General features: G+C 44.7%; 1 protein-coding gene across 1 annotated transcript in view; it reads right to left on the bottom strand.

Annotated features, from left to right (window-relative positions):
* The window catches only part of LOC147685207 (tumor necrosis factor receptor superfamily member 16-like), an 80,207-nt gene that overhangs the window by 28,056 nt on the left and 30,346 nt on the right, over positions 1–21,805 (bottom strand). Inside the window, exons 2-3 of the mRNA XM_086941118.1 lie at positions 10,249–10,381; positions 5,737–5,979 (exon numbers count right to left, since the gene is read on the bottom strand). Of these exons, the coding sequence (XP_086797244.1) occupies positions 5,737–5,979; positions 10,249–10,381 (376 nt within the window). The remainder of the gene's footprint in view (positions 1–5,736; positions 5,980–10,248; positions 10,382–21,805) is intronic.

The following is a 21,805-nucleotide window of genomic DNA, read 5'->3' as shown; positions in this document are numbered from 1 at the left end:
GGTTTTGTGCATATTTTAGTACATCCTATAGACGCCTATATGTGTACAATATAATTCAACTGACACTAATTCTTTCTGATTAAATTTTATTAAAAATATTTTTTCTTTTTTCTTATATCTTATATATTGTTGTTTTATCTGTGCAAATTATCAAATCTTAAATACATTTCAAAATCCACAATTCATTGGATACAATATGTTTGTTCACAATTATATACAGAAAAATTTCCTTCAACGCGTTTCGGCAAACTTCCTCACATATAGAGCACTAATAGGATCCTTCCTTTATTTTTATTTGCTTGCTAGATTCGAAAATGATGTGATCATTCACGCGTACCCTGGCCAAATAAGAATAACTTTCCATTGCGCCGCAACCATGTGCGTCTTTTGCCCATTTTGAAGTCGGACTCTATGTTATTAATGCACAGGTAAATATAATTGGCATTAATAACTTGTTCCCTTCCTACGGAAACTCACTTTAACAACTAAATGTCTGGTTAAACCCAGTAGATAAAAGCTTCTGGTCCTGTACACAGGACACAAACTAAATTCATGATACATGCAGCTCTTGAGCTTTTAAATTGGTCATTTTAGAAAGACCATATGTTTTTAAAATCTCTGCCTTCCTTAGTCAGATACTTGTACCTTGGATACCTCGAAACACTGTTGGTTTAAAATCTGTAATTATATATAAATGTGATAGAGATAAAACTTTCTTTAATAGCCTTAGTACCATATAAGGTTTTATGTCAGCACTAAATGTCCAATGTTTTAAATATATATTAATTGTTCAAAGTGAATGTATATAGTGTGAATAAGTTGGATATAAGTTGTATAGCAATGTATGTGGTGGTTTGCCAATTGGTATTGTAAATAGGAATTGTAATGTGTAGATAATATGTAATATATGTGTATAAGTAGAAACACAATATACAGTTGAATATGATATAATGACATGGATATCAGATATCACTCTGAGTAAACGGCTAGGCCTCACCTGTTAGGTTTGTTAACTGTCAAGTATGATAATTACATAAATTGTGCACAGTTGTAAAAGATAACAATCCACTTGACGCTGATAAAGTATAGAATTGACATTTAATTAATTGGCACTATTTTTATTTTGTAGTTACCATTGATACAGAGAATATATACAGAATTCATGAGGAAGGCTTTGCCGAAACGCGTTGAAGGAAATTTTTCTGCATATAATTGTGAACACAAATATTGTATCCAATGAATTGTGGATTTTGAAATGTATTTAAGATTTGATAATTTTCACAGATAAAACAACAATATATAAGATAAAAGAAAAAATATTTTTAATAAAATAAAATTTAATCAGAAAGAATTAGTGTCAGCTGAATTATATTGTACACAAATAGGCGTCTATAGGATGTACTAAAATATGCACAAAACCCGGTGCTAATGTTCCCTTTTTTTCAAAAAATAGTGCTGGGATGCTGCCATTTTGGAAGGGAGAATGGTTGGCACGCACTTAGCAAACAATCGGAGCGGTCTTACTGCTTACCAAGTCATCAGGATAGAAAGTAGCACCTTTCATTATTTTGCTTCTTACCGTGTAGGCTCTGCATATGGAAATAGCATCAGTAGTGCAGCAAGTGGAGTGACACTGGGGCCCGACCCATGTTTGTGAAGAGCCCATTGCACCTTAATTAAAGCTGTTTTTATTACAAACTATTTGCGCGCGTGCCATTCCCTCACTTGCCTTGGTCAAGGCTCATTTGTTACGCCACTATCTTACCTTTTATATATGTTCATAACACTGCCTGTTTTACCCCTTTAGCTATAAAAAAACAAGCATTAGAAATGCAATAGGTAATTTAACAAAAAGAACATTTTTACAAAAAAAAGAAATGCAATAGGTCTTGCATTTTTTTGAGTTAGACTTATTGGCATAACTCAACAGCAACCTGGCAGAAATTGTCACTTTGCAGGTGCCGAACAGAGCATTGCTCTGTGAAAAGGCCTGAAAGCCTAAAACGATAGCCTACAAAATAAAAAGGCAGATCAAGATGACCAGGAGGAACAGCCGACGTATTGGGATGGCGAACGCAAGGAAACAATGAGTGAAATTGTCTGGGCGTGACCCAAACACACAAAGGTGGAAGAATCAGACCCAATGCACCAATAAATACCCTGTATTTTCAATAGCACAACAACGAACAAATGGCAATTCATGGCATTGCCAAAAGCAGATAGAGGAGATAACAACAGGTCTTGCAGACAGCGCACGAGCACTGCCTAGGCTCGACTTAAAAATGGGGACACCCAGCCACATGAGAACTAACTTTAAAGGAGATAGCAGTTTCAGGTGGCGGTGTTCACCAGGCTGTGAGTTCCCTGCTACGTACTGTTTTTTTTAATAAATATTGCACCCAGGGTAGCACTTCCTAGGTTTGTAAAAGTAAATCCTGCTGGTGGTTGGTGACTTTTGGCGGAGAGAGCTAAAGAATGATGATGGATTAAACCCAGATCATTTGACTGGGGGTGAGTGTTTGATTTGCTCAAACACTCCGTCCATCATCCCCTTTGGTATCGCTTGGTAGCCCAAGAACAGCACTTGTTTTGAGCTTCAGACAGTTGGCCCTCATCCAATCAGCAACATCTTCAAGCTGTTGTGGAAGTTGGTCTTTGTGGTGGTGGTGGGGTCTGCTGAGCGTGAGAGGATGAGTGTAGGATATGATGTTGAGATTGTGGACTCTAACAATGTCGGCTAGAGGTATTGAAGAGGGTGGAGCTGAGGGATAAACCTTGGAAGGATGCAGCAAATGGTGCTCTTGGGCTCCGAGGTGAAGGGAGGTAGGCAGATTATCAGAGTTCGTCCTGTGAGTAACGATGCAACCCATCTTAGTGCGTCTCCCTGGATCCTGATGAGGTGCAGTTTCTTGAGAGTTTGGTGGGATACAGTGCTGAATGCTGCAGAGAGGTTGAGGAGGATCAGGGCAGCTGGTTCTCCCCATCGAGGATGGTGCGAATGTAGTCAGTGGTGGCGATCAGGGCATTCTCAGTGCTGTGGCTAGAGTGGAAAACAGAGTGGTTGCATCTAGCAGGTTATTTCACTCCAGGTATTCAGTGAGCTGTTGGTTGGTGACCTTCAAGGACTTTGGCGGGGAAAGGGAGCAGTGCGATGGGGCAGTAGTTGTGGAGGTCCTCCGGTCGAAGGAGAGTTTCTTGTGGAGTGATCTGACTTCTGCATCTTTCCATGCATCGGGAAAGGCAGCTGTGGTTATGGATGCGTTGAGGATGGTGGTGAGTTGACAGCTGATATTTTTACTCCCTAGTTGGAAGAGGCGGTGGGGGCAGGTGCCTGTGGGTGCTCCAGAGTGAATCACTGTGGTGTTCTGTGTGGTGATCTGTTCCCATGCTGTGAGAGGCTGGTGGGGGAAAGCATCCGCTGGAGTGAGGAGGCTGGAGGCCAGTGGGTTGGGGCTTGAAGTTTTTGTAGATGGTGGATATATTGTTGTTGAAGTGGTTCGCTAGAACATCGCAGATTTCCTGTGAAGGGGGGATTGTGTTCTAAGTAGCTGGGGACACGAAGTGGTTGGTGCTTGTTTTGATGCAGTGTGCTAGGGTGTCTTGTTTTGCAACTTTGATTTGTTGGTGGTAATTGTTGAGGGTGGACTAGAAGGTGCCTCAGTCTGTGGTTTCTCTGCTGGTGCGCCATCTTCTCTCCAGCTGTTTGCAGCTGTGTTTCATTGTCCCGAGTTCTGGAGTGTATCAGTAGACTTGCGGATCTGCAGGTCCTAGTTGGTTTGCTGGGGGTGCCTAGGTCAGCAGCGTTGGGATATCAATATGGTGAAGTTCGGACTGCTCGTTTCAGGTTGGTTGCAGGGTCGGGCTGGGTGGTGTTGAGGCATCCATCCATTTGGGGCTGTGTCACTTTGTTCTAGCTGCAGAAGGAGGCAATGAGGCTGGTGGCGGTGCGCGGTGATCCTGCAATGTTGAAGTGGATGAAGGACGGTCCAGGTGAGTTCTGTGTCATGGCTGTATTTGACTCTGCTGTATGATGTGAAGATCGGGTCCAGTTTGTGTCCTGCTCTGTGTGTAGTAACTGTTGCCAGCTGAGCGAGGCTGATGTTGTCCATGTGCTCCAGGAGGTTGGCGGAGTTTGTGTCTGTGGGGTCGTCCAGGTGGAAGTTGAGACCTCCGATGAAAAGGTAATGCTTGGGCTCGATGGCAAGTGATGGTGTCGCAGATGCCGGTCAGTGGTACTGAGGGTCTGTAGGTGTGGGTGCTTTTGATGTCTGTTCTGTCATCGGTGTGGAGTAGGAAGTTGAGTTGTTCCATGATCGATGTGGTGTCATGCTCAGTGGTGGTGCCGCAGATTGTTTCTTTGTGAATGATGGCGATGCCTCCTCGGTGTTTGTTGGTGCAGTCACGGTGTGTCATCTTGTAGCCGTTTGATGTTGCGGTGGTTATGTCAGGGCGGAGGAGGGTGGAGATGGTGTACCAAACTTCAGTGGCATGTTTGCAGAGAAATCGGGTGTTAAGCAGGAGGCATTGGAGTGACATTGGCGCAGGATGCTGTAAGAGCGGGAGGTTGTGAGTTGCAGGTGAAGAAACACCGGTGGCAGGTGAATGGTCCTGCTGTGGAACAGGGAGATGCAAGCCAGTAGTTGTTGAAGTGTCCAGGGTCCACGGCTTGGAAGTTCTGCGGTTGACCAGAGGGCCAGTGTTCCTGGCCTGGGCGTAGTCCAGGCGTGAACGGGCGCAGACGGGCTTGCCTGGGGCGTGCCAGAAGTACATCCACTGCACGGTCACGCAGCAACCTCCTTTATGTAGGCCTGGAAGGTGGGATGGTCGCTGGGAGGCTGTGGGCACAGGAGGGAGGTGGGAGGGAAAAACTGTGGGAATTGAGCAGGCAGGAGGGAAAAAACGACAGGAATCAAGCTGGCAAAATAAAGACAAAAATAAAATCTAGCTAATCGAGCGCTCTATGGGCAAGATAAAAACCCAAAACAACGGGGACCAAATCAAGGCAGTAAAAGGCAATAGGGGCAGCAAGGGGAGCAAGACACGGGGACCTGCATTCCAAGTTTGATATTTAATCAGTACATAGGTTCAAACTTGGTCCACCCTTCAAAACTTTCAAGTCTTGTCAGAACAGGGTGGAACACGGAAAACAGAGGCTCTCTCATTAAAAACAGGAAGTCCAGGCTAAAGAAGAAGCTGCACCCGGATCAGAGATGGAAAGACCTTCCATCTGAAAAAGAAGCTCTGGCAAATGTTCTCAAGTGCAACGTAACAAGTTCATCTACACTCGACTGATTATTTCTGCATGATAGGACATTGAGCTCCTATTGTCTTGTGGCTAGTCTGCAACATTTAGACTGTCTAGGATTTTTAGCTTAGATCCCTCTCCATTCCGGTCCTTGATAGGCTGTTTTTTAATGGCAAATGAGAAAAGACAAGTACCAAAATGTAAGGTGATATGACCTGAGCAGGTCTCCTAACGATGAGCATATTCACAGGCCCGAATGGAGGGGCTTCCAACCAGCTTAGCACATTACCTTCTAGCCACACAAAACAGGTTAGCCGACAGTTAAACTGGGGAACATCTTAACAGTCCATGCATCTGACAGGCAATTTTGTGTGGATCACCATGTCACGCCTCAGATCACCAGATGTCTTCACTGCCTCAACCCTCCCCACTGACCAATAAGACGCGTCATAGGCCCTAATGCAAGCAAGCACCATAGTCGCAACACCTACCCACGCACAGCCTGTTGGACATATCGGTGCACATTTCAATCTCCACCTCGTCCGCACCACACTCTGTCCGGCATTGCAGACAACTCCGGTGTCCAGCCTTAATCTCCAAGTAGTATCCCTTGGCACAGCGGCACACAGTGTCTTCAAAGCGGGTACAGGGTATCAGCACCTCCATGTTGGCGGGGCATCTGGAGCAGGGTGTGCACTGCTCGGTGGCACTGCTCTTCGAGGAGAAAGTTACATCTGCAGCACAAGGGGGGGAAACAGATGAGGTTAGAGTTATAATCATGGAAAACAGTATCATCCCTCAATTTGATTTTAGAATTGGGGAGGTGGGAAGACTAAATATTTTGTAAAATAAAATTGAATAGAGAGTAATTTGCATACTCTCTAGTATACACTTTTATGTTAATGTACTCTGGTGCTCCTTTGACTTCCGTTACATTGTGAAGAGGGCTTTGGGAGGAAGGGACGGCAGACCGGAGGGGGGGGCGCGGGGGAGAGGGGAGGAGTAGCCAGCGCCGTAAGTGGGCTGGTTTTGGGCTGCTTTGCTTTCCCTTGGGCTGGTTGGGCTTTGTTTTGGGCTATGTTTGGGCTGCTGGGGATATAATCGGCAGTGACACAGCAGCCGGTGAAGGGGTCTGTGGGGCTTGGCTTTCTTTTTCCCACCTTCCCGCCCCTTTTTGTTGGTGTCAGGTAGGGGGGAATCTTGTAAGGTTGTAGTTCAAGGGGTGGTGTTTTTTATGTTGGCAGGTTGGACGGTTTCTTGGGAGCCAGTGCATTAGTGGGGTTTGCTGTATGGGGTATTGTCGCTGGAGCAGGTGCTGTTGTGTTGTTCGGTCGTCAAGGTGGTGGTTTTTGGCGTTTTTTTCCTAAAGGGCTGGGAGAATTTAGGAGGCCTGCTGCATTTTCAAAGCAAGCACGTGCTCCTGAAATACCATGATGTTGCCTTAGTCTAAAAGACAAATGCCCAGATCTCTGTACTGTGGTTAATGTATGACATTGTTCTGCGTTCTGTCCATCAACTGTGGTTTTTGCATTTGTCACCCCGAGTGGGATGGGTGTGCTCAGACGTGAGTTCCATGCTCTCCACACCACTGGATTCAAGCAAGCCGGGCTGAAGACTGCTGGAATGCCAGAAACCGGTCCTCGGAAGCTTGTTTCCGGTCCAGGGAAGGCATGGCTTGGCAGTTCGGGCTGGACTGTTCCCATTAGGCACAGGGTCAGACTGATTTGCATATGGCCATGGCTGAACTGGGGTGGTGTGGAGTGCAAAAAAAGGAAGGATGGATTTAGGCACAGATCTCTGTACTGGGGTGAATGTATGACATTGTTCTGCATTCTGTCCATCAACTGTGGGTTTTGCCGGATGAACACCCAGGCAGAAATGAATGCTCCTAAAATTTCCAAACCAGCTGACCTACCCGACCTGATCAAATTGTAAGATCCTTGAGATATATCTTGTTTATCTTCCAGTACTTTGGACCCCTGACCTGCAGAAATGCTTCCCACTCACAACTCACCTATCAGCAGCCCGCTAACTGCATACATAGGGCAAAATAAATGGATATTTTTAAGGGATTTGAAATACCAAATGCACAGACACATTGACTGGGTTAAAGACATGGTTATTTACTCATGTTCTGATAAAGAAGTATGTGTCATTGATACACCCTTAAAAACTGGCGGACGTTACACTCTCCCAAACTAGAAATAAAGCATTAAATCTGGTTCAGGTAGAGCTGGGCTGCCTGACTTTAGAATGGCTGCCAGCCTTCCTTTAGTTCATTTTCACACTCTTTAGTTGCAAGTTTCACATCTCAGAGTAGTATTGGCTTATCCCAATAACCCCACTGATTTTAATCTCACACTAGAAACACTTTTTCTATGAAAAAAATTACAGTTTAGTCCTAAATCCTAAAATGTTCCAGCCTTGATCAGCTGATTATTGCAATCATGAGCCTGCAATATGAATAGTGGTCTAAATGGAGACCTACAGTTTTTGGAAGACTTCTGCACCAGCCTATCAGGACTCCCAACACCACTGTACAAGGGCAATTTGAATTGCGAAAACTTCCAACCAGGCATGCTCCTTATATTTCAGCTAGCGGGGAGAGGGCGGGCCCCGAAATTAGCATAAGAATTCCTATTCATTCCCAGGGCCTCTGGCATTGCTTTAACTGCAGCAGACATCAATGGAGGGATCAGACAAAGTCAAACACTATACATCCGGCTAATCTGGTGACTCCCAAGTAAATGAATATGAGTCAAAGGACGTTCCCCCCCTTAAACAAGAATCCATCCTTATCGAGAATGACATTATAACTATATGTGTTCTAGGATGGGTGTCAAAGATATATTTGAGTGACCCATGGATGGTAGCCCACAGGATAGGTGACAAATGGTATATTGGGGGAATTAAATCTATATTCATGGTAGCCTACTCCCGAGCTGATAGTTAGAGCTACACTAATAGCTTATCAACTCAAAACAAAAAACTGGGATTTTGGTGCACCAAAATATCTATACTCATACAAAAAAGTCCTAATAAGTATGATAAATTTCACATCTTCTTTAGTTTGCTTGTGTGAGAAAAACACTCCAGACATTAGATACATTTAATGGAAGATACATTTATATAGCGCAGCTATCACTCCAAGGAGCATCTTGGCGCTTGTTGCCAACCTAGGTGGAACAAGTTGGCTAACTGATGTCATTCGGGGGGATCCTGTACACTTTATACTAGGGTTTTACAGGCGGTGTCTGTAAGGGAAAAAACCCAGGTCTTCAGGGCTTTCCTGAAGGGCCTTTCTGTTGCAATTTGCCGAAGCTGTGGAGGCAGTTTGTTCCATGCCCTGGAACCGATGACAGCCAGGGATTTCCCACCCTTGTTGGTGAGCCTGAATTTAGGTGTCACTAGTAGGTTTTGATTGGAGGACCTTAGGCTACGTGCAGGCAGATAGCGTCTGAATCTATTCGACAAATACCTGGGCCCCTGTAAATGAAAGGCTCTAAAAGTGATAACCAGGATTTTGAATAAAATGCGCTTATGCATTGGTAACCAATGGAGGGCGTTGAGGGCAGCCGAAGCAGATGACTTCCTAGGCCAGCCAAGAACCAGGCAGGCGGTTGTGTGCTGGACCATCTGCAGTCTGTAGAGCACGTATTTATTCGCTCCTGCGTACAGGCTGTTGCAGTAGTCCATTCTGGATGTTATGAGTGCAACCGCTACCGTTTTTCTTGCTGGGAGAGGGAGGAGGTCAGAAAACTTTGAGGGTTCTGATGAAGTGAAAACAGGTACCAGCCACGGCCACTGCTTGTTGCTTAAATGACAGATTGCCATTGAACTTAATGCCTAGGTTGCGGGCAGAGGAGATGGTGTTAGGGGGGACTTTGGCGTCTTCAGGCCACCACTGTTTGGGCGAGAACAGATTCTGGGGACCGAAAGGCAGAATTTCAGTTTTCCCCGAATTACATTTGAGGTGGTTACACTTCATCCACTCGAAAGTAGCAGTGAGGCAGTTTTTGAGGTTTTCTTCAGCTCCAGGCAGCTCTGTCCAGCACCAGGATGAGCTGTGTATCATCCGCGTATGATATTGTGCTGATCTGGTAGGAAGAGATGAGCTTAATCAGTGGGACCATGTAAAGATTGAAAAGTACAGGGCTCAGACTGGAGCCCTGAGGGACCCCTGCACTGATATATTTTTCCTCAGATCTGTATTCCAACAATACAGTGATTTGGCGTCTCTGGCCAAGAACATTTCTGAACAAGGTCAACGCTACCTCGCTTATCCCGGAGTGAAATAGACGGTCAATCAGGATGGTGTGCGAGACCTTTCATTACAATGAACAGGCAATGTGTTTCAGCCACATGTGAACTTACTCAGGGCATTTACAATATGTATTATTGGAGCATGTATCAATTTCTTGTCTCCACAAAACCCCTCCTGTAAGAATCTTTTTAATAAGTGGATGAGATCTTCATCTGTTTAGAACCCATTATCTGTCATGGCTGAGGCCAATCCGCCCATACAGCTGACACTTTGATACATGTCACTGGCCGCACAGACTTTCTTGCTGAGACTTACGGGAGGTAAAAAAACGACTTATGTGTGGCCTGTGCCACATATCAAGGTGTCCGCTGTATGAGCGGATTAGCCTCGCCTCAACCATGATGGATTGTGGGTACTAAACAGAAAGAGATCTTGTCCACTTATGAAAAGGATTCTTAAACAGTGGTGTAAATGCTTTGATGAAATGCACATGTTGTGAACGAAACGCGTTGGCGGTTCGATGTAATGTCTGGCGTGTTTTCTTACACAAGCAAAATAAAGAAGATATGGAATATATCAAACCTTGATTTGGACTTTCTGGTATGAATATCGAGTGGGTAAATAGAGTACCATTAAACTGGGTAATTGTAATACCGGTTATGTACAAGGCATTGAAACAGCACAAGTGTGTTATGCTCAGTCAAGGTTGGTGTGTAAGAAGCAGAGGGGGAACACTCACTCTTTTTGCAGGCTTCGCACTTTGTGTTGGAGCTGCCGCATGGCACAGATACCCCGGACCCAGCCGGACAGAGACTACAGCACTCCCCCTGGTCGGTCATCATCCCACTTGCACAGGGATCCGCCGCTGAGACCTGCATGATGGAGAAGAAATAATGAGAAAGATGCATATAAAGCGTTCAGGTATACTCTTGTGAAACAGCTTGGTTGGCTGATGCAGAGATAAGTGCAACTAACATACCACTGCACCGAGGCAGCCTGCTACGCACTCGCATTCCATAAAAGAACTATCAGTAAGAGTACTTGGGTGGGGGAGAAGGTATGGTGGGGATTGGGGAGGGGTTACTTCGGAGTTTGGCAGAAGGGCATCATCCACCAAAAATTTGCAAGTGTCCTGCTCACCATAGTTAGGGTGTAAACTTATTGTGCATTTTTGCCTATTTATTGCATAAGTTCCCCCAACATTTGTAATACAGCTAAACCTTTCAGAATATCCAATGAACACTTTACATGCAACAGGGCTGTCTTAACAGCATTATAGGCCCCGGGCAAAGCAGTGCACTGGGCTCTGCCTACACAACCACTCACAGGAATAAAAATGTTTAAATGAAAACAGGTGTTAAATTCTGGTCTCCTTGGGGCCCCTACGCTTGTGGGGCCCCCAGGCAAGTGCCCAGCGTGCGTTATGACGTCACTCCTATACACTAGCTTATCAAAGCAAGAGTAAGTATGGTACACAAGGCCTGCTAGCGGTGCAGCGCAGGAATAGTCCGCTCCAGTGGCATAGTGCAAATCTGCCCCTTGCAAACTTGTACCCATAATTATGAAATAAATGCACATCTCTCCTAATTCTGCATAATTTTAAGACCTCAATAATAATGTGTTGCTGTTTCTTGCACAGGCGTATTGAGTTAAGAAAAGCAAGCTCGCCAAATGGTACTACGCAATGAAATACTCTTTGAAAAGTTACTGTATTTCTGTGTTCAGGTGTTTCTCTGGTACTAATAAAGTAGCCATTTTGCATAGACAGTGTTGAGTTGTGCTAAAATAACAAAAATAATGAAATCACACTTTCATGCGAGCTACTGCATTATGCAGCACAATTCTACACACCTTTGCGTGTAATTTTGTCTTAAATTACTGCATAGTTCTGGTGCTCTTGTAATACACGATGTGATGGGTATCACTTAGTTTGCAAAAACTGTAGGAATCCAATGTACTGGATTCAGAGACCTATTTTGGGTAATGGTCACTGCCCGATTTTGTCAGTACAGACCAAAAGGAAAGAAAAATTTATTTCTAGAGTCCCCTCACTCACCGGGGGAACGAGTAGGTAACACGGTGCGGTTTCACCGGGAAGGAACAATGTTTCCATGAGGTGATCCTGCCCCCACCAGAGACCATGAAGTGCTATTAGGCACCACTAAATAAACAACGAAACAGTACAATCGTATGTATAATACGCATGTTTTAAAGATAACAGCGTTGAATGTATTTTGATAACTTTATACACCCTAATTAGGAACTCATAGGAGTGGAAAATACAGGGCTGGTCCCTGTATGGTCCTGACGAAAAGCCTGGGAATTTAAAAAAGCTGTAGATCTGCGCTAATGCAAGGATATATATATATATAATTTGTGCCCTTTTGTGGCCTAATTTTAAAAATTTGGCCCCTAATTAGGTCTCTCTCTGTGTACCAGCTGGCTTCACTGTGAGTGACAGCATTCTTCTCTTTCAGATGGAGCGTATTGGCACACACAGTTTTGCTCAGTGCCATAGACTAATGTGGCAATGTGTGCTTTTTGAGACCAAAACATATTATTACTTTTTTCTAATGTTTGTTATAATGGTGAGGGCATTGTAGCTCCCACAACAATGAATTGTCTAAACAGGAAACGCATTGACAAAACCAAAAGGCTGACCGCCAATGTCAGACCTATTGGCTTTGACAATTATTGTTTCCCATAATCTTTTTGAAACTGCTTGCACTGATTTTCTATAAGAAATATTTTTGGGGAAGGCCAGCATGCATCAGCACATTTTAGTAAATGATGCTTCAAAAAAAGGGTACCTAAAAATTCACAGTAGTATAGAAAAATATATTTTTCTTAGTTGCATTGTTTTGTGAACATTTAAATTGAAAGCAAAGAGACTCGTCAATCTTGCTTTCAAGTTTCTGCAAATATATACATCTAATCAGAAAGCCTTCTTGGCACAATATACACAGCCTCATATTGTTAAACTTTGCAAACCTGTGAACACATTTGTATACTGGGACCACTGTCTTACAACATTCCCTTAGAGCGCTCACCCTCATGATAATGGCTCTGCATTAATGGACCATAAATACAAGTTGGAACAGTATTATCATATGGACACATATATTACCTTAACTGCAGACATTTCCCTACCCTGATCCATAATGTAGTACTGTAAACTGGCAGCCAAAGGGTTAGTGCTGCAGGGGGGTTGGGCCTACTTGTCCTAAGGACAAAAAAACGAAAAAGTGCTGTCCTAGACCCCAAACAACATGCCCTGTGCATCTGGCTGTAGGAATTCAACACTCCGGCATTGTGACATGGTCTTTTAACTGCAGACAAAATGTACATCTGATTTAGTCATAGCAAAAAAGGGCACATGAACGGGCATAGACCAGTGATATTGTGCTCCAGAAGAGCACATTTCGGAGCAGAAAATGCTGCCCCAACACGGTTTTTTTAAGGAGTTTTTGGAAGGGCTATTTGGAGAGAACGCTTCTGTGCAGAGAGATTAAAAAACATGACTGCAGATTAAAACAAGCGCCTGGTTGTTTTTCGCGCACAAGCGCGTCTTCAGAAGCGCACGGCAGGCCCGGCGAAACATGGGTCAGTTGTGCTTGGCTCGGATGCCAGCATGCCCCCTACAAGGCGCTTCCTTTCATCCAGCCTGCAGATTTCCAAAGACCTTGGAGCTCGCGCCCAGCTGTCTTTTTATATTAAACATTTTGTGACACTCATATTCCCACGATGTTAGCCATCGCCCTGCGCCCGCAGAGCCATGGCAACTGAGCTGGCTCCAGGGAATCCAAATCTTTATTTATTTTTATCTCGTAAAAGAAGTGGGTATAAACGCAGGGAACGTTTTCTTCTAGACAGATAGGAAATTGTAAAAAGTATACATTTGGGGGTTCGAGGATTTATGATTTTGATTATTTAATGCTGCACAATAGCCCCGTAAAGGTATTTTTTTCGGGGATAGTTTTTTGGGGGCAAAAATATATTCACGTAATTGTATGGCGTTCAGTATAGCTTGAAAGGGATACCAAATAGAACGCCCCTAAATCTGTCAGGAAATGTTTGGAGACTAATCTATAGCGTGCTGGAAATCAGGGATTATTTGACAGGCCCTGGCATCATGTGCGAATCCGCGGCAACCGTGGTTAGAGCGGTTCAACTCCTGTAACCTCTGGCAGCCTATGTCAGCATTTCTCAGAAACTTTATAGTCATATTTCTGAATGTGGGGGCAGCCTTTACGGTCAAATTTCAGCATCTTTGAGCAACACTGCATTTCATGCCTCCGGCCATGTGCAGCGTTAGGAAGCAGTATCTGCTAAAAAAAAACAACGTCACTCAGGTTTCAGCATCTCTGGGCAACAGCTGCGGACCGATGTCTGCATCTGGGAGCAACATCACAATTAAATTAATTCATGGGACCCCCGCAACATAGCCAGATATCTGCTTCCATGGACATTGTTAGTACAGCGCTTAATACATAAAAGCAAATTAAAATAAAATGAAAAAATAACAAGTGCAGGGAATGGCACTGCCCACTCCCCCACTGGCACAAGCCACTGCCCTCCTTCAAACACGTAACCCTATGTAACTAAAGTCGTACTATAGCGAGCAAGCACGTCGTGTCTAAAAAGAGGGCCGAAGGAGTCCCTCCTTAGAAAAGATTTTGAAAAAAATAGCTAAAATGCTGCATTGTACAGCATCATTTTCTCTAAAGTTTTCTGCAGAGCCATATGCTAAGAAGGGGTACTCGAAATGGCCCGTATTACAACTGGCGCATGCGTGACTAGACATCTGTAGAGCAGCTGAGGATTGGGTGGCCATGTTTCAACAGTTTACGACCAGGGCCAGTGGAATTATGCGCACGGGTACACTAAATTACGCTGCAATACAGGTCAGATTATGCGACATGTTGTGGCATATTTATGGATAGTATTACTTCAGTATTTTGTCATTTTTACATGTGCTTTGCATAGTGTGCCGCCCGACTAAAATGTTGCTGCTTCTGTCATTGCATCCACATATATAATACACCACATAACATTGCACCAACAGCAAGCCAGCAATATTGGTTTTATCATTGGTTATTATTAGCATACGATAAATAAGCAGCAACTATGGCTTCGTTGTATAGAATATTGAAAATGCTTCAGTTCAGACATGGGACTGTGAAAGAACTAAAGCGAGGCTCTTTGAAGTTACATCAAAGGCAGTGAAGGGTGGTACTGCTGCAGAGTAAAGATTTTTTTTCATCCTGAGGGTAAGGTAAACAAGCATTGGAAATGCAACAGGTCTCGCAGCATTAGAGTTAGTGCTTTTAGAATTGTTTATGGGTTTTTTTTGTAAATCTTTAGCATTTTTGTTTCCTGTAGCCAATGCTAAAGAATTACAAATAAAAAAAGCCATAAACAATTCTAAAAGCTCTAACTCAAATGCTCCGAGACCTATTGCACTGTGTGAGGGTGAGGGGTTGAGGGTGAGTGAGGGTGAGGGTGGGTGAGGGTGAGTGAGGGTGAGTGAGGGTGAGTGAGGGGTTGAGGGTGCGTGAGGGGTTGAGGGTGAGTGAGGGTGAGGGTGAGTGAGGGTGAGGGTGAGTGAGGGTGAGGGTGAGTGAGGGTGAGGGTGAGTGAGGGTGAGGGTGAGTGAGGGTGAGTGAGGGTGAGGGTGAGTGAGGGTGAGTGAGGGTGAGTGAGGGTGAGGGTGAGTGAGGGTGAGGGTGAGTTAGGGTGAGGGGTTGAGGGTGAGTGAGGGTGAGGGTGAGGGGTTGAGGGTGAGTGAGGATGAGTGAGGGTGAGTGAGGGGTTGAGGGTGAGGGGTTGAGGGTGAGTGAGGGTGAGTGAGGGTGAGTGAGGGTGAGGGGTTGAGGGTGAGTGAGGGTGAGGGGTTGAGGGTGAGGGGTTGAGGGTGAGTGAGGGTGAGGGGTTGAGGGTGCCTACTGTTATATGTTACATATTTATTATGTGTACATCCTGCTAGAAAGTGCTCTATTGTATTTTTGTGGGGAGCTACATATTAATGTCAATAAATAAAGATAAGTAGCAGAATTCTCAATATACTTTCATCCACATATAAATTCTTCGATACAAAAACGATTTAATTTTAGGAGATTTGTTTTCCATGTATTCTTGAAAACTTTCCAGTCCTATTGTTACATTGATAGTCACACGCATTTTGAGAGCTGCTCATGTACCATATGATGAGTCCAAAGATAGGTGTAGTTTAATAGGAGCTTCTGTTATTCACGTGAATTATAACTGTATTATAGATAGAGAAGAGGTGTTAAATCACCAGCCCCCTGGAAAGTGGGCATCAATTCCATACGGTTATCATTCTGACCCCCCCTAGATCCCGGTGCATGATAAGAACACAGTCCAGGTCTGAAAGTGGGTCAAGGATGGCAAATAAAGGAAGCAAAACTAACCAGCGCAGTATGTAAGCTGCAAAGGTAGCGAGAAGAAAAAACAGCAAATCCGCATAGTGCAAGCAGTCATAAATAATAAAGCCCCCATCATAGAACACCCTTCATTCCTACATGTCGTATGAAGCGAAGATAATGAGAGGGCCACCCGTCACGGCAAGAAGCAAAAAAACCGACAGAATGAACTAGCCTAAAAGTCAGCTTGCCAACGTAAGACTTACCGAGATAAGACTGTTGCGGTCAGCTGGAGCGCTGGTGCACGTAACAGCAACAGAGAGCCGGGCAGGAAACCGCAATGGTATTGGGTTTGTTTAAATAACGCGGCGAGCCTAGAGAAACCGGAACACCTGCGTCAATTGGAGGGGACGTGCCCATCGCGGGTCATATAGTTCGCTCTTTTCATAGCGGCCATATTGTGGCGATAGTCATTATGTCCAAACCTAATTATTGTTAGGATATTTTAAAGATCAAAAGCGTAAGATGGGCATAATTTTCATCTATGCCCAATATGCAATGATGCCAAAAGAAGTCTCAGTAATTATCAGCGCAATGACGAAAAAGGTTGCACCTTCTATAAATAAAGCCCATAGGTTGCATATGCGGCGCGAGCGACTAACAAAAGATACATTGCATCAGGGAGCACTGTGTGTTAGGAGGGCATTGCTGTGGGGAGGGGGGAGGAGAAATGCGACATGGCGGGAGGGGGGAGGAGAAATGCGACATGGCGGGAAGGGGGCGGAGCGGGGGAGAGGGTGTGTGTGTTGTTAGGAGGGCATTGCGTGACTGGGCACACGCACGATGCACCTTCTTAGACGCCACTGTGCTCGTGAAGGTGCTGTGACATTTGTCCAAGTTTTATCTTGCTGTGAATATTGTTACAAAAAATATGCGAGGCTTTGAGGTAGGTCCCGCCTGCTTCCCGTGCTACAGGCTCCAGTTATGGCTCATGCTCGGGGTGAGATCAGGAGGGAGCAAACATCTTCCACCTTCAAAGACTCGTTCGTACGCATCCCACCTCGTCAAGTCCTGTGATGAATTGTGCGTGGGCCTAATTAGTTTACGTATAGTTCAATCAGGAAGGCGGGCCGGAGGTGGGCTTCTGTGTGTTAGGAGGGCATTGCTGTGGGGAGGGGGGAGGAGAAATGCGACATGGCGGGGAGGGGGCGGAGCGGGGGAGAGGGTGTGTGTGTTGTTAGGAGGGCATTGCTGTGGGGAGGGGGGAGGAGAAATGCGACATGGCGGGGAGGGGGCGGAGCGGGGGAGATGGTGTTAAGCAGCAGGGTACAGACGGCTGAGGGAACAGACGGCGGGCAGGGGAGGGGGCGGAGCGGGGAGGGGGTGTGAAAGCAGCAGGGGCCTGGAGTGCGGCTGAGGGAACTGATGTGCACGCGCTTTTAAGCTCAATGCGCATGCGCATTGAGCTTAATAGTCACGGGCACTGCAAGGAATCGCCACGATTCCTTGCAAGTTGGGGAAAGAGTGGATAAGTCCCAATAGTCTCGCTTGCTCGATGCGCATGCGCATCGACAGGCGAGACCTAAAAATGGAGAGCCTGGTGGGGACCCGTCTCAGCACCTGCTTTTTAGAACTGCTGGAGTTGGGCACTGGCAGGACCCGGACCACTTAAGGCCCTGCCTGTGCCACACAATAAAATGTTTGGGCTTGTACAGACAGTGAGTCGGGGGCAGTCATAAGAGGAAAGAGCAGGCACATTGAGGCCTACTGATTTTCGTATGTCTTTAAAATAAGTCTGGGCAAGCCGGTGAGAATTTGCCCATTGGAGAGGGCAGCAGAAAAATTAGTGCTGCTTGGCCCAAGGCACTTATTTTTCATATCAAGCTTTTGACCCAGAGCAAGACAGAGAGAGGTAAAAAACACAAGAAAAAAGAAATTTGACAAAGTTAGAACCTTCAAGATGGAGCCAAGGAGAGACGAAGTAGGGTGTTGGAAGAGAGGTATCTGGTGGAAATAGACTAGGCAGGCAGCCTTGGTAACCGGCAACCCTGGCTTCCAGCAGCAGCAGTGGTGGGCTCTTGAGATACACACAGAACCCTCACACTTATTTGGGGGTTTTAAACAAACTGAGCACAAAAGATGACTCCCCCCGGTTCCCCCTGCTGTCCAGACGTGGGTTCTTAGTTGCACAGCGCTCCAACCTAACAATATGCAACCAAGCGCTAGCCGGCATATATAGAGAAATTTGAGCGAATAACAGATACGCCCTAACATATTTTCTAAATACATGCTGATCTCCCAATGGGGAACTGCAAATAAACACAATGGCTATTACATACCTTAAAAATTAGATATTTTAGAAACAGATGTCAGCTGTCACTTCCCTAGCGCAATTCTAAAACCGAACATCCGTTATTTTAAAAAGGACCACCAGCACCACAAGTGGTTAGAGCTTCACTCCCCTTCTCCAGCCTTGTGTGGTCCAATGAGCCTGCTTTATACATGTTGACTATTATTAACGTTCCATTTTAATATGCACATATCGTTTTCTAGCTAATGAATACAGCCCTGTGCGCCTCTAAATGAGTGCTCACATTAAGGGGTTGAAGGTCACGATTGGACACGTCGCGTTTTTTTCAGCGTGGCCTCGGAGCACCAAGACCCTGACGTGCTCACGTACGCGCATACGCATGCGCATTTCCGGGAATGGGGCAGGCAGCGCGCTCAAGCTGGATGGAAATGTGCCAAGCCGCAATGTGAAGTCTAGGTGAGCCGTTTAATAGGGCCCCTGCAAGGAATGGCAAAAAAACGATGGCAGGCTTACACAGGCCCCTTGTTCCAAGGTGGTTTTATTCGAGACTTAAGGCGCAGTTAGTAGCTGGCCTAGACTGTCCCTGGCAGTAAAGGTCAAATTAATATATTCCAATGCCTCCAAAGCAAGACATGATGCAGTACACACACGAAGCCTCTCTCAAATGATGCACAAACCAGGTTTGGTGCTGGGAACCGGACAAGCTACCGAAGATGGGGCTTGCCGCAGCGTGAAGCTAAGGCATCTAATGCAGGCTAGCCTATCACTCCTGATTATGGTAAAATTATGATTCCTGATTATGGCAAATTATGGTATTTGTGAAACAAGTCATGGATCGTGCAGCTAACCATTGCTTGCAAATGGAAATGTTTTTGTGTTATAACTCTTGTTAACTGTAGTGTAATTCGAACTTTCAATAAATGTATATATAATATATGTTGTTTCTATATAAACCACACAGCCGGGCTCTTCTACACTTACTGCGAAGCAGTGAATGTCTTGAGGCACCGCATGAGCCTATACTTTAAAAAGAATGCCTCTAGAAACAGCCATCTCTGCATTGCAATAAAACATGAATAACAAGTGTTGCTTTATGAAGCCATAGAGTGCTGCTATCCTCCCTAGTTACAATTCAACAGGTTATAAGTGACGACGAATGATGTCAAATGCATTTGTGTGTGATACATTGTAGAAAGTGTGCCGGGGGCATAACGTTTGCATGCAGGGATCTCAGAGCTTTATGATCATGTTGGTTTTTATTAGTGCTTTGAAGCAGTCTCGTCTGTTTTGAGCACCATGTAAATATAATAATCTAATAATGATGACAAACTGAAACGCGAAGGGCACATTCCAAAGTTATTTATGTTTCTCATCTTTTATGTTTGTTGAGATGTAGGTTGCTCTATAAATACCTTAAAATGACAACATTTCATAACCCGAGAGGGGTAAGTTTGCTTGTTACATTTTAAAGGGTTGCTTTTCAAGGAGTACAACAAATGTCCTGAGTTTAACGTGATAATTCACAATTAACAGAGCTTAGGCAGCAAAGCATTATCAGGAAATTGCAGCCTTAAGTGTATCTGGGCTCCACCAACCCTCTTTACATTTGCTAATTATCAGCCGGTCTTTCTGAAAGCAGATGCCCGGCAGGCAATTGAAGTGGGCAGGATAAAAATGGAAACAATCCTGGTCTGACCCTTGAGCTCAAGACAAATTATTTGGGGGCCTGAACCCCAGGAGGCTTTATAACCTGGCATCTACACCTCCATCTTGAGGAGCCCCAGGATTTCTACATCCCAGATTTAGCAAGGTGTACCTAGCTGCCTCGAAGTGTCATAAAGTAAATTTAAAAACTCTTAAGCACCCTTCCTTAGTAAATGAACCCGTGGTATAGGGTTACCTTTTAAGACATCAACAAAATGCAAAGCCTGCCTGAAAGTTAGTCATTGTCATGGTTATCTATATAATACATTGATGCACTATATAATGAGTGAGTGCCCTTGAAGCTTGGTCACTCAATGGAAGGTCACAGCGTCTAATGTGGATTATTAATGGCAGTCACGGAGTGCACTATCTAAGCAGAGTAAATATAATACTGTCACTCTATCCTCTACTATGGTTTTGATCGGTAGGGATGCTAGTCTAAGGTTAGAATATGAAGATGAAGCTTTTATTTTCATTTCTATGGCTGTTTTGAGGATTTTAATTTCGGCTGGATGGAAAGATCCTGTAGCCCCCACCTTTCAGTTGTGGTTAACTAAATTGCTGGGGATCCATAACGTTGAGGAATGTTTGTACGACTTTAAAGGAAGGAGGATGAGGGAATTGGGTATTAAGATATGGGCTCCGCTTAAAAATTGGAGAGAAATTAGATGAATAAGAACTTAAAGATCAAGTTAAGATATTGAATTTATTTTTGTATATACTCTTGGATGTTTTAATTTCTGGTCTGTTTGAATTTCTATGAATGTGTTTACATTGTGTTATTTTTTTATTTCAAATACCTGAACTGTATCTTGTTAAGTTATGAATTTATGTGATACCCGGAACCATCTCAATAAAAAAAAAAAAGCAAATATAATGCTGTCTCGCCAACCCCTAAAACAGTGGATTTTTTTTGTTTAAATAATATATTTGTGTTTGGTAGCAGAACACAAGCAAATCAAAAAGGCAAGGTAATATTAAAAAAGGCAAAAGGGCTGTAGCTGAATAACAAAGTTTTAAAAAGGGTGAGTGAGAATGAGAACTTTGTAGATCAGTTGAACTGGCCAACCAGTAAAGGCCTAACAGAACGTTCCCGCATCGTAGTATAATAATACTGAAACGCGTGATTTGTGATAGATCCTTGACACTTATCGCAATTTACATTCCAGAAAAAGTTGTTGGGCCCTCGTGGTTCAAAAAAAGAAATCGATGACTGCAAGCACATTTTTAGTCTCATAAAAGCAGACATTCCCATGGTATTTATTCCCAGGCACCGAAGGGCACCTCTAGTCAGTTTGCTCCATCACAAAGATGTGTTACCTTCGGCCATGTTATGGAGGCGCCAGCGATGGATAGGGGGAGCCGAGGTGGAATAGGGTTTTCTAATCAATGGCCCCGAGACTGGTGGGGGGAGGGGGGGCTCTTGATGCATTTATTATCAACTTTACAACCATAGGTTAAGATTCGGACCTGTAAAAAACTGCTACAGAAATAAAACCCGCTTACCCGTTTTATGCAACCCCCCCTGAGGCTGCGCGCCATATAACTGACCCGGTTGGGGGCTGTCTCACTTGTCCCCTAAACAAACCCCTAACACGCACGCGCCGCTCTTGCATGATTTCACAGGCACAGAAACGGCCAAGAAATGCACGGGATGAGGTTACTACATTCGTGAGCCTTCTTGACAAACATGGCTGTGCCAAGGTACACAAGGGCCTGCAGTGGAATCAACGGCGGAGAAAATCGAGCTGGGCTCTGGGGCATAAAATGCTGTCTAACAAGAAGAGCGAAGAGCAAAGAAAATAACAGGAGCGTCCCTAGGCCTTCGCCGCGCGCCTCCTACGAGCAGCGCTGTCCACAGAGGACTTCTGTTGGCGCGAAGACGCACACTGGGGCCT

The sequence above is a fragment of the Lissotriton vulgaris genome, chromosome 10 (genome assembly GCF_964263255.1).
Source record: "Lissotriton vulgaris chromosome 10, aLisVul1.2, whole genome shotgun sequence".
NCBI lineage: Eukaryota > Metazoa > Chordata > Amphibia > Caudata > Salamandridae > Lissotriton > Lissotriton vulgaris.
The sequence above is the reverse complement of the archived record's forward strand: the minus strand, read 5'-3'. Positions and strand labels throughout refer to the sequence as shown.